This window comes from Xenopus laevis, chromosome 7S, assembly GCF_017654675.1.
Source record: "Xenopus laevis strain J_2021 chromosome 7S, Xenopus_laevis_v10.1, whole genome shotgun sequence".
In the NCBI taxonomy this organism is placed as follows: domain Eukaryota; kingdom Metazoa; phylum Chordata; class Amphibia; order Anura; family Pipidae; genus Xenopus; species Xenopus laevis.
Window position 1 is genome coordinate 60,522,662 of NC_054384.1, and position 13,274 is coordinate 60,535,935.

Below are 13,274 nucleotides of genomic sequence, written 5' to 3' on the forward strand. Positions count from 1 at the left end.
AGGTCTCGAATCTTTTCGTTTAATGGAGAACTCCAAGAATTCGAAAAGGTAAATTGAAAGCAGACCATGAAAAAATGACTTCACAGCAAATATTTGATTCTATTCAAGCGCATCAGTGACCCATTTGCAGTGCTGTTTTGCTAAGGTCAGAAGAGATTTGAGTCTTTCCAATAAAAATAAATCTCAAATTAATTATGGCCCTAAGCAAGAGGCCAGACAGCCCAGGCTACACAACTGCTGCCTAAAATTCTGGCACTTCTTTCCCAGCTAGTTGGAAATCAGTAGATTTTTGTACTGTTGGGGGGGGGGTTACATATACACACATACATACATTATATAATGCAACCACTTTCCTCTACTTCTTGACAACCTTCCCAGCAGACTCCCAGATGGTTTTCCTCTTGAAATGCTTTTAAAATATGGGATGTGGCCCCATGAATTGTAAAGAGTCAAACAGTAGAAAAGGATATTGGATTATAGAGTAACATGGCTGGTTTGTATTATGTAATGCTGCAACTGTTCACTGACCTGCTTGTCAGTTGCTCTGCTCTGTCTGCTCTGTCTGCTGTGCACCCCTTGTTTACTAGATGTCTGGACTCTTGGCCGGGAGATTGGGTTAAACTATACCCATTTAGCCCGAAATCTCAATGCCAGATCAGAACAACGGTTTTGGCGTGGGGCAGTCGGTGTGGTAAGTATATTTAGTATTTGGCTCAAGGCTGCGAGTGTTTAGGTGTTATTCAGCCCTCTTAGAAAGTAATGCCAACGTTACTGCCACTTCAGAAATCTGCCATTGGAGTAACAGACACTTGACTATACGTGATGCTTTCACACTAGTGTCTAAAAACACTGTACAACCTACAGAGAGTCATCAGCCAACATGTCATATTTTATGTGCAAAAAAAATGGTATTCTTCTCTTGTGTATGCCAGTGTGTTCTAACCCTGGGGAGTTGGCTACTGGAAAATATATAAAGGGCATCTTCACAGAACAGTCACTTCTATAACATTTCAAAGTGTGTACTATTTGAGCCTGAATAAATCATGAAAAATAAATGACCGTGGTGAAGACTTGCAGTGCCACAATCTTGTTTTTCCAAATCCATCCACGAGTAATCATCTTTTAGTGACTTCTAAGAGAATGGGATTTGGATTCCAGTAAATTATATTTATTGATAAAACCAAGGGGTAATAAAGTTGGTAGGCAAAACACTACGGTATATAGACAAGATCATCTTCTCAAAAAGGCCCTTAAATAGAAAAGGTTAAAAACGATTGTTACAAATATTGCGAACTGCTTTATGGAATAACAAGCTGACACTAATTTAAACGAATATTTTGTTGTGCCTGTTGCAAAATACAATCTACACGTGTTTGCAAGAAAATAGAGAAAGAGCTACAAATAATACAAGGCAATATAATATAGTTACATTGTTAATTATCTAGGAGAGCAAATGTGATAATGTACAGAACTGCGTACATGAGTAACGCTATATAATTATAATATACATACATACATGCATAATGTCTTGCACCTTTCCTAGTGTTGTGTTCTAGAACCAGCTATTGATGCCAGGAACTAAGTTTCTAAGAATGATGGTATTTACTTTATTGTTCCTTTTAATTCCACAGCAACTCCAGCCTCTGACTACAGCACTAGTATTGCTTCCCAAATCGAATTCTAACACTGCTCCAGATCTATGTATGATTGTCCATAATTAGTATCACTTCCCCAGACAGAATATAAGTCACCCATTTACTGTATAACTGCCCAAATCATAGTATGATTATTTCAGATCGTTAGTATCATTCATCGCACATATCGATGTGCCCTAAGTTGAAGTATAGTTGCCCTAGTCGGTAGAATCACTGCCCTAAATCGAAGTACAGTTGCCACAGCGGAGAGTATCACTGCCTCAGATCAATATATATCAGTTTCAGCTTTTAGTCTCATTTCCCAAACTATTGTGGGCTGTGTTTGTTTTAAAAATGTACTTACAATAATATGATGCTTTGCTTTTAAAAATGCTGGCCCCATAAAAAATCTAGTTAATTTAATGCTACCTGTCTGCAAGTATGTATATGACCCATTCTACCCACCCCTTATATATACTGCAAGCTTATGTCCAATTCCCCACCTTTACATGCAGCCTAGTTTAACCATAACTACACCAGATTGTCAGGTGCGGTCAGAAGGTAGTGAGAACTAAAGCAAAAACTACAACCAAAAGAAGAAAAGAAAAGAGGGGTTCAGACACCAAAGCAAGTGCCAGACAACACGGAGAACGATCCTAGATCTAGAAAGTGTTTGTTGGGGGTGCAGGGTAGTGAATGAAGGGTTAAAGTTGATTTTATAGGAGGTGGAACTCCATTCCCCCCAGGCAAGGGGAGAAATGACCCCGCAAGCAGCATCCAGATGTGGTAGGCTCTGGGGACATTGGATGCAGACCCCTGGATTGTAGAGCAGACAGAAGGAGGGGGTGTGAGTACCCTTCATATTTCCCCTCCTTCTCTCCCCCTTAGCAGTCTACATGGAGACAGAGCCTCCCTCCTTAACCTACAGCAAACCCCCACCCTACATCTGCACTGAAAATTGCACTTGAATTGATGAGGCTAATTTCAAGGGGGAGGGAGAGAAAGAAAAATAATAAGGCAAAGGGAAAGAGGGAAAGAAAGAGAGTGAGAGCAGGACTAAGACCAGACTTGGGGATTACATCTACTGGCAAATGGACACATAAATTGCATCCAAAGAGGGCTCACTGCTCTGTGCCCTCACATCATCAATATACCTGGTGGATCTATATCTTCTGGATTGCATTCCATCCACGGTCAGAGGCCCCAGCACTGGATTAATCTAGAGCCTCATTCCTCGCAGGGATGCACCTCAAGAAACTAGTAGAGCACAGGAAGGTGGGTGCCGGCTCCTGTATTGTAATGGGCTGTGGTGTAGCCAAACACAAATAGCCAGTTATGCTCCTGGCTACGTATGGCACTACTACTTGTTGGCGGGAATCGATCAGCCCAAACTTTTCCTCATTAGAAAAGGGAAAATCAGCCTACATCGATTGGATGGAATCTATATGTGTGCGGTCATTACATGATTATAGACTAATGTAACTGCAAGGTATCAGGTACACGGTAGGTACAATAAATAAGGAAAAGGAAATCATAGTGTTGATTCTGCAATACTTTTATAAAACAAAATGACCAGTGTTGCGCCTGCTGAACGATCCATCTATCGGCCGATTTGTCATCTGTTTTTCAATCTGTCGTCTTTGTAGCTGTTTGTTGATTTAGCACTATGTCTAGCTTCATACACTGGGTCTACCTCAACCTACATCTTTCCACCTGCCTCTGCGACTTTTGCCAAAATGGGAATAATATACGGGAATTTGGTTAAGTTCCGTCTTATTGGGTTTAATGATTAGTTTATAGTATATCTTTAAATTCACTGGCAAATGAAGGAGGCAAGTTATCCAAGAGGAGGTGTCAGTGAATCAGAGGGATGTGAGAGCGGAGCCCAGAGAAAGGCCGGGGAAGGCTCAACACAAACAACTTGGTAGAATGTGTTTATTTTGTGTAGAACCAGGAAAGGACCCGCTCGCAGGAACAATTCCCTCTTTCCTTATCTTCCTATGGCAAATATCCTGTGTGTGTGTCATGTCGGGAGCAGGAGGCAACAACTCACAGCTTCCTCCTTACAAAGTCCAGTGACTTCACTTCCCAAAATTAGCTGAAAAAAGTTTCATCCGGTTGTAACTGTCTGTGTGTGTCTGTCTCCCGGCCGAGAGAGAAGCCTGGTAGGAAGACTAGGCATTGGGATACTGAACAGCCGGGTCAATGTGTGGGAAGGTATCGGGCTCTGCTCAACTCACAGACACATGGACGGAACCATTAAGGTAAGGGGAGGAACGAAGGCTGCCTTTCCGTGTGCTCGCTCTCTCCGTCTACTAGTAAGGGAACCTACATACACTGCATTACTCGCTCTTTTTCTTTCTTTCTTCTTTTTGTTACCTTCTTCCAACATCCTAACCCTCCTCCTCCTCACATTGACTCCATCAGTCCTATTTGCTTTTCTCTCTCTTCTCCTTCTCATACCCACATATTCTTTTTTTCTCAATTCAGCAGTAATTTAACTCTAGCCTGCCTTCATGTCATTTCCCACTCTCTCTCTTCTAAACTCCCTCCCTTTCTACTATTTCGTATCCCTCACATTTCTTCGCTGCCCAATACATTTCCCTAATCATTTGCTGTCACTTGTGTTTTCTTTGCTCACTTTTCTCTATTTTCTTCAGTCCCTTCTCCATCCTGTCCCACACAGATAATGTGCTGCAATAGGAAGGAGCCAGAAATCTTGTGCAACTGCGGTTACAGTGAGGGCGATGCAAATAAACACATATCTGAGCAGCGCTATAATGAGAGATAACTGTGCTGCAGCCTGCAGTGCAACCTAATCTTGTTTGTATAGGGGATTTGCAGGTATGTGTAGCAGAGTTCTTATTTTAGACGGTTTCAGGTATATCCTACCCACTTGTCTTCATTCATTCCATTTGCACTACGCGTTTTCAGTGGCATCCTATCTCTGTAAATAGTAAGGGTAATTACCGTAATTACGAGGTACCTAGAGAAAAGTAGGCCCGGCCAGGCGCAGCGGTACCCAGAACGGGCAGAGGAGGGAGGTGCGCAAGGCAAGTTGCCTGTGAAGCAGAGAAACTAAATGCAGCGCTTGGCACACAGCTGGGACCCGTGGAAGGCAAGTCATCGGGCTCATCAGCTGCTGCTGCTGGTATCACAGTCCCGCCATTGTACAGTTCTGTGCTCTGTGCACTTTTATATTTCCCCCATTTCTCTGTCCCCATGCCTCTTTTCCTCCGAGTTTGCTAGCCCTCTACTGATGTACTCCACAAGCTCTACATGGGGACACATTTAACTTTGTCACTCACTTTACTAACACCTCTCTGTCCTTTTTCAATTCCACCTCTTAAATTCTCATGTTTTGCTTACTTTGTCCTGTTCTGTATAGGTGTATCCCTTTCTGCCTCTTTTGCACACCCCACTACATTATACTAATCTTATATTCTAAATGGACATATGATGTACTTGTACTGCATATACACATCTCATTATCCAATTGCCTTTAGCCATTCTAGCTGTGTCATTCTGGGGCCTCCCACTCACCCCTCAACTCACTCAATCCCTAAACACAGAAGCCACATAGCTGCAGTGCTTACTTTAGCTATATATATTTGTTTATCATGCCTTAGCAAAATACATATTCAGGATTTTTAGTTATCCTATATTTATATTTGTCATGCAAATTTAGGGATGCACCGAATCCAGGTTTAGGTTCCGGATTCGGCCAGGATTCAGGCTTTTTCAGCAGGATTCAGATTCGGCTGAATCCTTCTGCCCGGCCAAACTGAATCCGGATCATAGTTTGCATATGCAAATTAGGGACAGGGAAGGGAAATCACATGATGAAACAAGGAAGTAAAAAATGTTTTCCCCTTCCCACCCCTAATTTGCATATACAAATTCGGATTTGGTTCTGTATTCGGCCGAATCCAAAATAGTGGATTCGGTGCATCCCTATGCAAAATACAGATCATATGTCAGTCTATCAGTCCTTATTTTCCTATAGCATCTAACTTTTAGGGGCATATTTGCCGAAAAATGAAAAAAAATGAAAATTTGCCATGACATCATCAACTTACTACGCTACTACTACAAATTCTGGCAAATAACTTTGCATTTACAAACTTACACATCTTTTTGCCAGTCATAACTGTGGCACTGAATAACTTCCATTAATTGGTAGCTTTTACCAAAAGCATAGCTTGCCAAAAGTAATTTCTCTAGATCTAGGCTGGAAAACTACTATTATAAAGCTACAGCAGTCACTTTTCCATCTAATTATCTTAGTCAACCCCTTTATCCATGTTATTAATCTTTTATATCTCATTTATTTATGCTAAAAAGTCTTATTAATTTATGGGAATGTTTGTAGGGTTTGAAGAGGAGAAAATGTGTTTAGTAGTTGTGTTCGCAATGCACTGCAGGTATGGAAGGGGTTACAGGGTGGGAAACATGAAGTAGTCTGCCTATGTCAACTAACAGGCAGAGCCCACAGACTGAACTGCTTATAGTGGCATTTTGTCTCCATGCCTTGGGTGGGGAGCACTTTTGATCTGTGTATTTTCAACTGAAAGCTGCTGACCTGCTGGAAAATGCAGTTCAGAAATAAAGTGCAGCAAGTGAATAAGTATGAGTAGTTTTGGCATATGAATTGTGCAGGGAGGTTTTAACCTATCAACAGAACTTGGAGTAATATTCTAAAATACATAGCTTTCCAATATTCTTTTTTTTTCTTTTAGCTTTTTAATCATCCTCTCGATAGTCTGAAATGTAAAAAGGCTATCCAGTTGCTGTGATCATGGGCCTCAGTAACCAGAAAGTAGATAAATAAACACTCACTTCATACATTTATTAGTGCAAAATAACCACAGTAGATGATATAATAAATGTCAATATCAATATAATGGGATTGCATCTTAATATACCACAAGGCAGTTTCTTCCCCCGTCTGCATACCCCATATGGAGGGAGTGGTTGATATGAGGCATGCAGACAGGAGCAAGACACTGCCTTGTGGTACGTTATGATGCAATGCTTTTATATTGATATTCACATTTTTTTTATATTATCTGCTGTGCTGATTTTGCACTAATAAATCTCTGAAGTAAGTAACTCTGCATATGTTATTGATTATTAAAAAGTAGATTCACCTAATGATGTTTTTTATTGTTGCCAATATTTAATCAATGATCTTTCTATCAGTACAGTGATCTTTTTTTTTTAGTGGATGGGACTGTAGCAACAAGGGTACTTCTCTGTGGGTGTGATGCCACAATTTTTCTTTTGCTTATAGCTGCTTCCTTCAGTGGCTTGGGGTGGTTGCATGTACAGGGGCGCTTCGCCAATGAGGCGAGTTGAGGCTGTCGCCTCAGGTGGCAGCGCTTCACTAGGTGCCAGGGGTAGCAAAAATGCAGCTCCTGGTAATTTAAGAGCCACATTTTTGGTTTTCAAAGAGGAAATTCGACTCTTTTAGCACAGAGAGCGCAGTAAGGCTCTCTGCTAGCATACTGGCCCTTTCTTCTGCCCTCGTGAACCCCCCTGGACCCCATCAGGTGTATAAAGGTAAGCGCACGGGGATGGGGGGGCAGCAACAACTGCTGCTGCCTCAGGCGGCGGAGGGGCCAGGATCGCCCCTGTGCATGTACAGTACACTGTAACTTCCAAGAATTACCATAATGCATACTGTATGTGCTGAGCCCAAACCCATGTAAGGAACACCTGGGAACAGAATTAATACTGCGCCACTGAAGCCCCAAGCAAACTCCCACTTTTATAGACTAGGTGATCTTGCCCAGGTTAAAAGGTTAGCCAATTTATTACACTGCCTCCCCCAGGGAACTCTCCAACTTTTTAATATCTTAAAATATGCCTTGTTTTGTTTACTAACATAATCTCAGCATCTGTTACTATATAATGGCTGACAAAGTCATCTATGGGCCTATACGTTCTGTGGAACTTACTTAGGGTTTAATGTCAAAATCTGTCAGTAGCATCTGCTCATGCAAGCATGCACCCAACTTGAAACTCTGCTTGCTTCATCTGTGCAGTAGGAATTCCTGACTCATTAAATGATTTATGTTGTACATCAAGTGTGGTATTCTGGCAAGCCACAATCATGACTAGAAACAAATGGGTTCACGTTTAAGGATCCTCTGATGACAAATGGATGACATATGGTAATGGTAAGCATTTATTCTGCTGTCCTATGGTTAGCTTTGTGTATCCAGGTAAAGGAGAGAGCTATTGGGTCTTCATGTAAGTACAGTATGTGCAAACCTGCCTCCCTTTTCCTTTCATGAACAGGTATGGGAACTGTTTTCCAGAATGCTCGGGACCTGGGGCTTTCCTGATAACTGATCTTTCCGTAATTTGGATCTTCATAGCTAAAGTCTACCATAAATTCATGTAAATATCAAATAAACCCAAATAGGCTGGTTTTGCTTTCAATAAGGGCTAGTCCACACGGGGAGATAGCGACGCGTTTGCGGTCGCCGCGACCGGCGCAGGCGACAGTTTTGTATGGGCGCCTATGTAAAAACGCCTGTGCTAACCACACGAGGCGATGCGCTTTTCAACAGTCGCCTGAAAAAGCATTTTCAGGCGACTGTTGAAAAGCGCATCGCCTCGTGTGGTTAGCACAGGCGTTTTTACATAGGCGCCCATACAAAACTGTCGCCTGCGCCGGTCGCGGCGACTGGCGCGGCGCTTTGTCGCCGCGACCGCAAACGCGTCGCTATCTCCCCGTGTGGAATAGCCCTAAGGATTCAAAAAATCTTAGTGTAGGATCAAGTACAGTGGGAAAGTGCAATTATGTGAATTTTAGACAGGTGCATACTTCCTTGTGCTACAGCAATGTAACTCAGAGATGCAGCAGTGTGTTAGGATCTACCCTGGGATATCCTTTATAAGCTAAATTAAATACTGTAAGTGTTCTACCATTTTCTGCTTAATTTAGGATATATTTAAGGTGAAATAAACTTTTGATAAATTGTCACTGTCCATGAATGTAAGGGTTGAGCTGATCATACACTGATCAACACTGCCAGCTCAGCCACTCCTTAACCATGTCTGTGAAACTGCAGTCTCCACTGATTATATTTAACTGGATTTCCAATAAATATAAGATGGAAAGTTGTGTTGGCAAGGATCCTATCAGGTTGTGGACCCAATAGGTCTGCAAGGGGCTGGAATATGACATGCTTTCTGGCCAAGAGGTAAAAAATTGCATCAGCCAAGTGTGGCCCACCATTTTGCTGGCTGAACTTAGCAAAGATTTAGTTATTTGGTGACTGCCAAACAAGTGGTTCTTCCCATTTATGACACGTTTTACAATGTATAGTAACAAAGGTATCTAAATTAAATGTAAAACTAATAATAAATACAATATCTAGAATCTTCTCATATCTCATTTAAATAGAAGCTAAAGTATGAGGGGATCCATTGTGATCAGACTATATGATTTGGAGGGTATCTGTATGTGTTTGCAACATCCCCAATTATTTAGTTTGACTGAAGCTACTGAAACACCATTCACACATATTTAAAATAATGTTACATAGTTTGTTGCTACTTTTAGCATTGTTTACATTTTTGGCACTTCTCATTGATTTCAGGATACAGCAACGGCCAACCTAAGCAATGAGATACATCCCATATGAAAACCCTTAGACTGTAAAACTTTTGATGATTGTAAAAAGCTTCACTTGTCAATACCATTGTGACTAACGTGTACAGAAAATTTCAACTGAGAAAGAAAGATAAAATCTCAATTTACTAGAAAATTAAAAAAGTAAAACCAAGCAAAATTTTTCTATTGGGATGGACTTAAAATTGCTTGCATATGCCCTTCATGGCGATATAAATAATCTGGATCTGCTTTAAAATCTTTTTTATGGGTTAGGTATTAAAGTAATTGATTTTACTAAACATATTGTGTTATAGTTAGTAAATTGTTAATTAAATATATGACAAACCCAAACTATAATTTATTTAACAAGGATTTTAGGAGACATGTTTTGATTATGATTTGTCATATGTCACATATCTCTCCCACACAATTATTGAAGCATGCTTTTGAAAAGTTAAAAAACTATAAATATTCCTTTGTGTAGCAAAAGGCGTAGCTTCTACACAAAATCCCTTCTGCAGCAGACCTGTGTAGCAAAGATATCTCCCCTACAGGCACTTGGTGCTGTTGCTAGCTATGTTGCTAGCATGTCTCCAGCACAAGAGTGGGTATTTTACAGGGCCCTAGATTACTAATGGTGATAGTAACATGTGTCCACATTTACAGCAAAGGATCACAGTTCATGTGCTGGCTTGAGTTGGGGGTGAGGGTTCATACCAAGCACCATCGCCTGGTGTCCCCCTCAAAGACTATTGGGTCTGCTGCCCTATAGCTATACTTCTGATAGACACATACTGTACCAGTATCATTTTAAGGTAGGGAAATCAGTTCTGCAAAAAATTTAACAAATAATGCTGCTGGTTCATCAGTAGACAAGTTTCAATAATTTAAAAGGTATCCAAAGCCATACAACATTGGGGTACATTGTACACAGTGCAAATAGCTAAAATTAAAGGTACTGCACGCCAGTACTACATACTATTCCATGTATTTGCTACTGGTATGGCAAACATGCTTTATTACTACATAAAATTCTAGCATTTATTACAGAACAGCTAGGCGGGTGTCCATGCATATGGAAATCCCAATTATCTGTAATATAAAGGCATTGGTGACAACCTAGTTTGTCACTGTTACTATTGCTGGTATAAAGCAACACTTGTAAAACTAACAGGTTTCCTTGTTTGACAGCTGCAGACTTTATTATACTTTCTTTCATGGAAGAATCAATTGTTATTATTATTATTATTATTATTATTAACATGTGTTTTTAGAGAGCCAACATATTCGACAGCGCTGTAAAATATATGGGTTTATACAAAGAACATACAGAATTACATATGTATAATACATATGATGTAAGTTGTATGTTTTACTGTTTATTAGATTCTAATTAAGTTAACAGACCAGCCAACTTCTGTGTAAAAATCATAGCCACACACTGAGCAGAAAGGACTTTCCCTAATCCCCCCTGTATGTTCTTTCATTTGGTCTGATACCTCCTCAGTGCATGAGCTCCACAGAAGAGGTCGGTGGCCTTTTGATGTACCTAAAAGTGGCAGTGTTTCCTTACTGTTTTACTGGGCCCCAGACAGGTGCACATCAATAAAATGTTATAAAGTTATGGTATCGCTGCCTGATGTGTTCATGTTGTTTTGCCTGCTGCAGTGACTATCCCTAGGCTGGCTGAGTGGGCAGGCCAGATGGTCACATGGGTCGGTGCAACAGAAAAGCAGGTTACACATACATAGCAACCAATAACATATACAAAAGATGGAGAGGGAAATGGTGTTTACAGTGAGCAATTGGTGCTTACAGAGGGCATTTGCGATATACTGTAGCTCTAGCGTATCTGTGGCTGTGACTTCAGAATTATAGGAAATTATAAGGATACTTCACCCAGTACTGTACATTTATAAATGTTGGTCATTACTAAGGAATACTGAGACCATATAAACCATCTATCTATAAACCATCTATCTATCTATCTATCTATCTATCTATCTATCTATCTATCTATCTATCTATCTATCTATCTATCTATCTATCTATCTATCTATCTATCTATCTATCTACAGTATCTATCTATCTATCTATCTATATATTTTCCATTCATCTCAATCACACTTGATTCAAAGTGCAGTCCATAGGACTATTTTAGAGCTCAGAGGCCTGTGGCTATTTGCACAATGCCCATACATTGTGCAAAGTATAACACAAATGCCAGATTGCAGCCTTTTTTGGACTTTGCAAACTGTGTGGGGCATTGGGCATGAACCCTATAATCTATTGCTAAGGCATTTAAGATTTAATGTTTCAGTTTATGCTGTTGTACAAGAAACCCTTCTTCAATCACTATTTTTTAGCAGTATGTTTAAAAGCCATATCACATTGTAATATTGGAAGAAATAATGGTGCTTTAACATTGTGACCCTCATGTGTAGATTCAGACAAATCCTTCATGAAAGATTCCGTGTATGTGCGTTGGGACATGTAATAGTGCATGGGCATCCCTTAATTTCTGATGGCAGTCCTGTTCATATTTCTCAGAACATTAATACACCCATATATGGAGGGAAAAAAGAACATCACTGTCTTGCAATTTTTTAGCATTTTATTCAAGTCCATTTCTAAATAGTAGTCCTACCACAAATACCAGTTTTGGGAAGTTCACTATGTAAAGTAATTGGTAAAGGTTAATTCTGTGGTAAATGGTTTATCAGTTTAAAACAGTTTCAGTTCATGTGTTGGTGAGTTGCAATTTGCAACCTCTTCTTTTCTTTCCTAATACAGGTTTTTCATGTTTTGCATATACTGAGATTTTAAAAACAGTGCACTGAGCACTTTTGCAGCATTTTAAATGTATGCCAGATTTATTCTGTTATTGTCAGTATCGGAATATATGTCTATGTTTACTGGAATTTTCCCCCTTTTTTGACACTATTGTAAAATGAACGTTCCTTATTTTTCCTTAATGCTAACCTAGACATGACCTTTTAAATATGGGTGTGGGACTGTGGTTTGCTAAAAGTTTTGTGGACTCGCACCCTGTCTTTTTTCCCTCCACATTATGTTGTCTGGGTGGACAGGTCTACTGGCATGGGTATATTTACCATACTCAATTCGGATTTCATAATGATTTAAACTGGAAGTTTACCTTAATGAATTTATTAACTTTTAGGTTTAATGTAAAATGCAATGTCTTCTATAGGTCTAGTCACCTAAAATAATCAGCAGGTCGCAGTAACAACTCATCTGTTTAAAAACAACCATCTTGTTGGTTGCTATGCGTGACTAGACCTAGGCAAACGTTTTGACTTTCATTAAATGTGGGTATAGTAAGTTAAATATAAACCCATTATAACAAAAATTTTAATTGACTTTTCATTTTCATTCGTTTTTATGTTTTTGTTTTTTTTTTGTTGTTAGCCTCCTTATTCTTTGTCTTTCCAGCCTGCAATTAAGAAAAGGCACAATTTATTTTGGGGCATTGGGCGTAACTATAGAGGAAGCAGTCTGGGTGGGGGACAGATGAAAGGGGGGCCCCCGGACCGCATGGTCTGTTGGTCTGTTTCCTCTAAAGTTGTTAAAGAACTCCCTCCCCATCCACTCTTCTATCTGCTTACTGATGCCCTGGTGGGTGGCTGGGTTTAGTAGTGGGTGGTTGGGTTTAGTAGCAGGTGGCTGGGTCTAGTAGTGGGTGGCTGGGTTTAGTAGTGGGTGGCTGGGTTAAGTAGATACTGTGTGGCAAAATTCTTTTGAGAGGGGGGGCAGGCCATTTTAATTATGCCACAGGTTTGAGGTCACTGTCCCAGCCCCCCCAGATTTCAAGTGCTGGGCTACTGTGTGTGGCATTTTTCCACTGGTAGAAAACATAGGCAAAGGAAACATATATCCACTCTAAAGTTTATTTAGTTGTCTCATGCTAACATGACTGCATATTATTTTAATTAAAAAGGGCTTACATTTGAATTCATTTTTGAATGCAGACAGTGCCAAGCTTAGACTTTAGG

The 13,274-nt window shown here is 40.2% G+C and overlaps 1 protein-coding gene across 3 annotated transcripts in view; it reads left to right on the forward strand.

The window, feature by feature from the left end:
- Positions 1 to 2,345: 2,345 nt before the first annotated feature.
- Positions 2,346 to 13,274, forward strand: part of fli1.S (Fli-1 proto-oncogene, ETS transcription factor S homeolog) — a 53,418-nt gene continuing 42,489 nt past the window's right edge. Inside the window, exon 1 of one of the 3 annotated variants that reach the window (XM_018226877.2) lies at positions 2,346 to 2,909. In XM_018226877.2, the coding sequence (XP_018082366.1) occupies positions 2,877 to 2,909 (33 nt within the window). In that variant the 5' untranslated portion in view covers positions 2,346 to 2,876. 3 annotated transcript variants of the gene reach the window in all.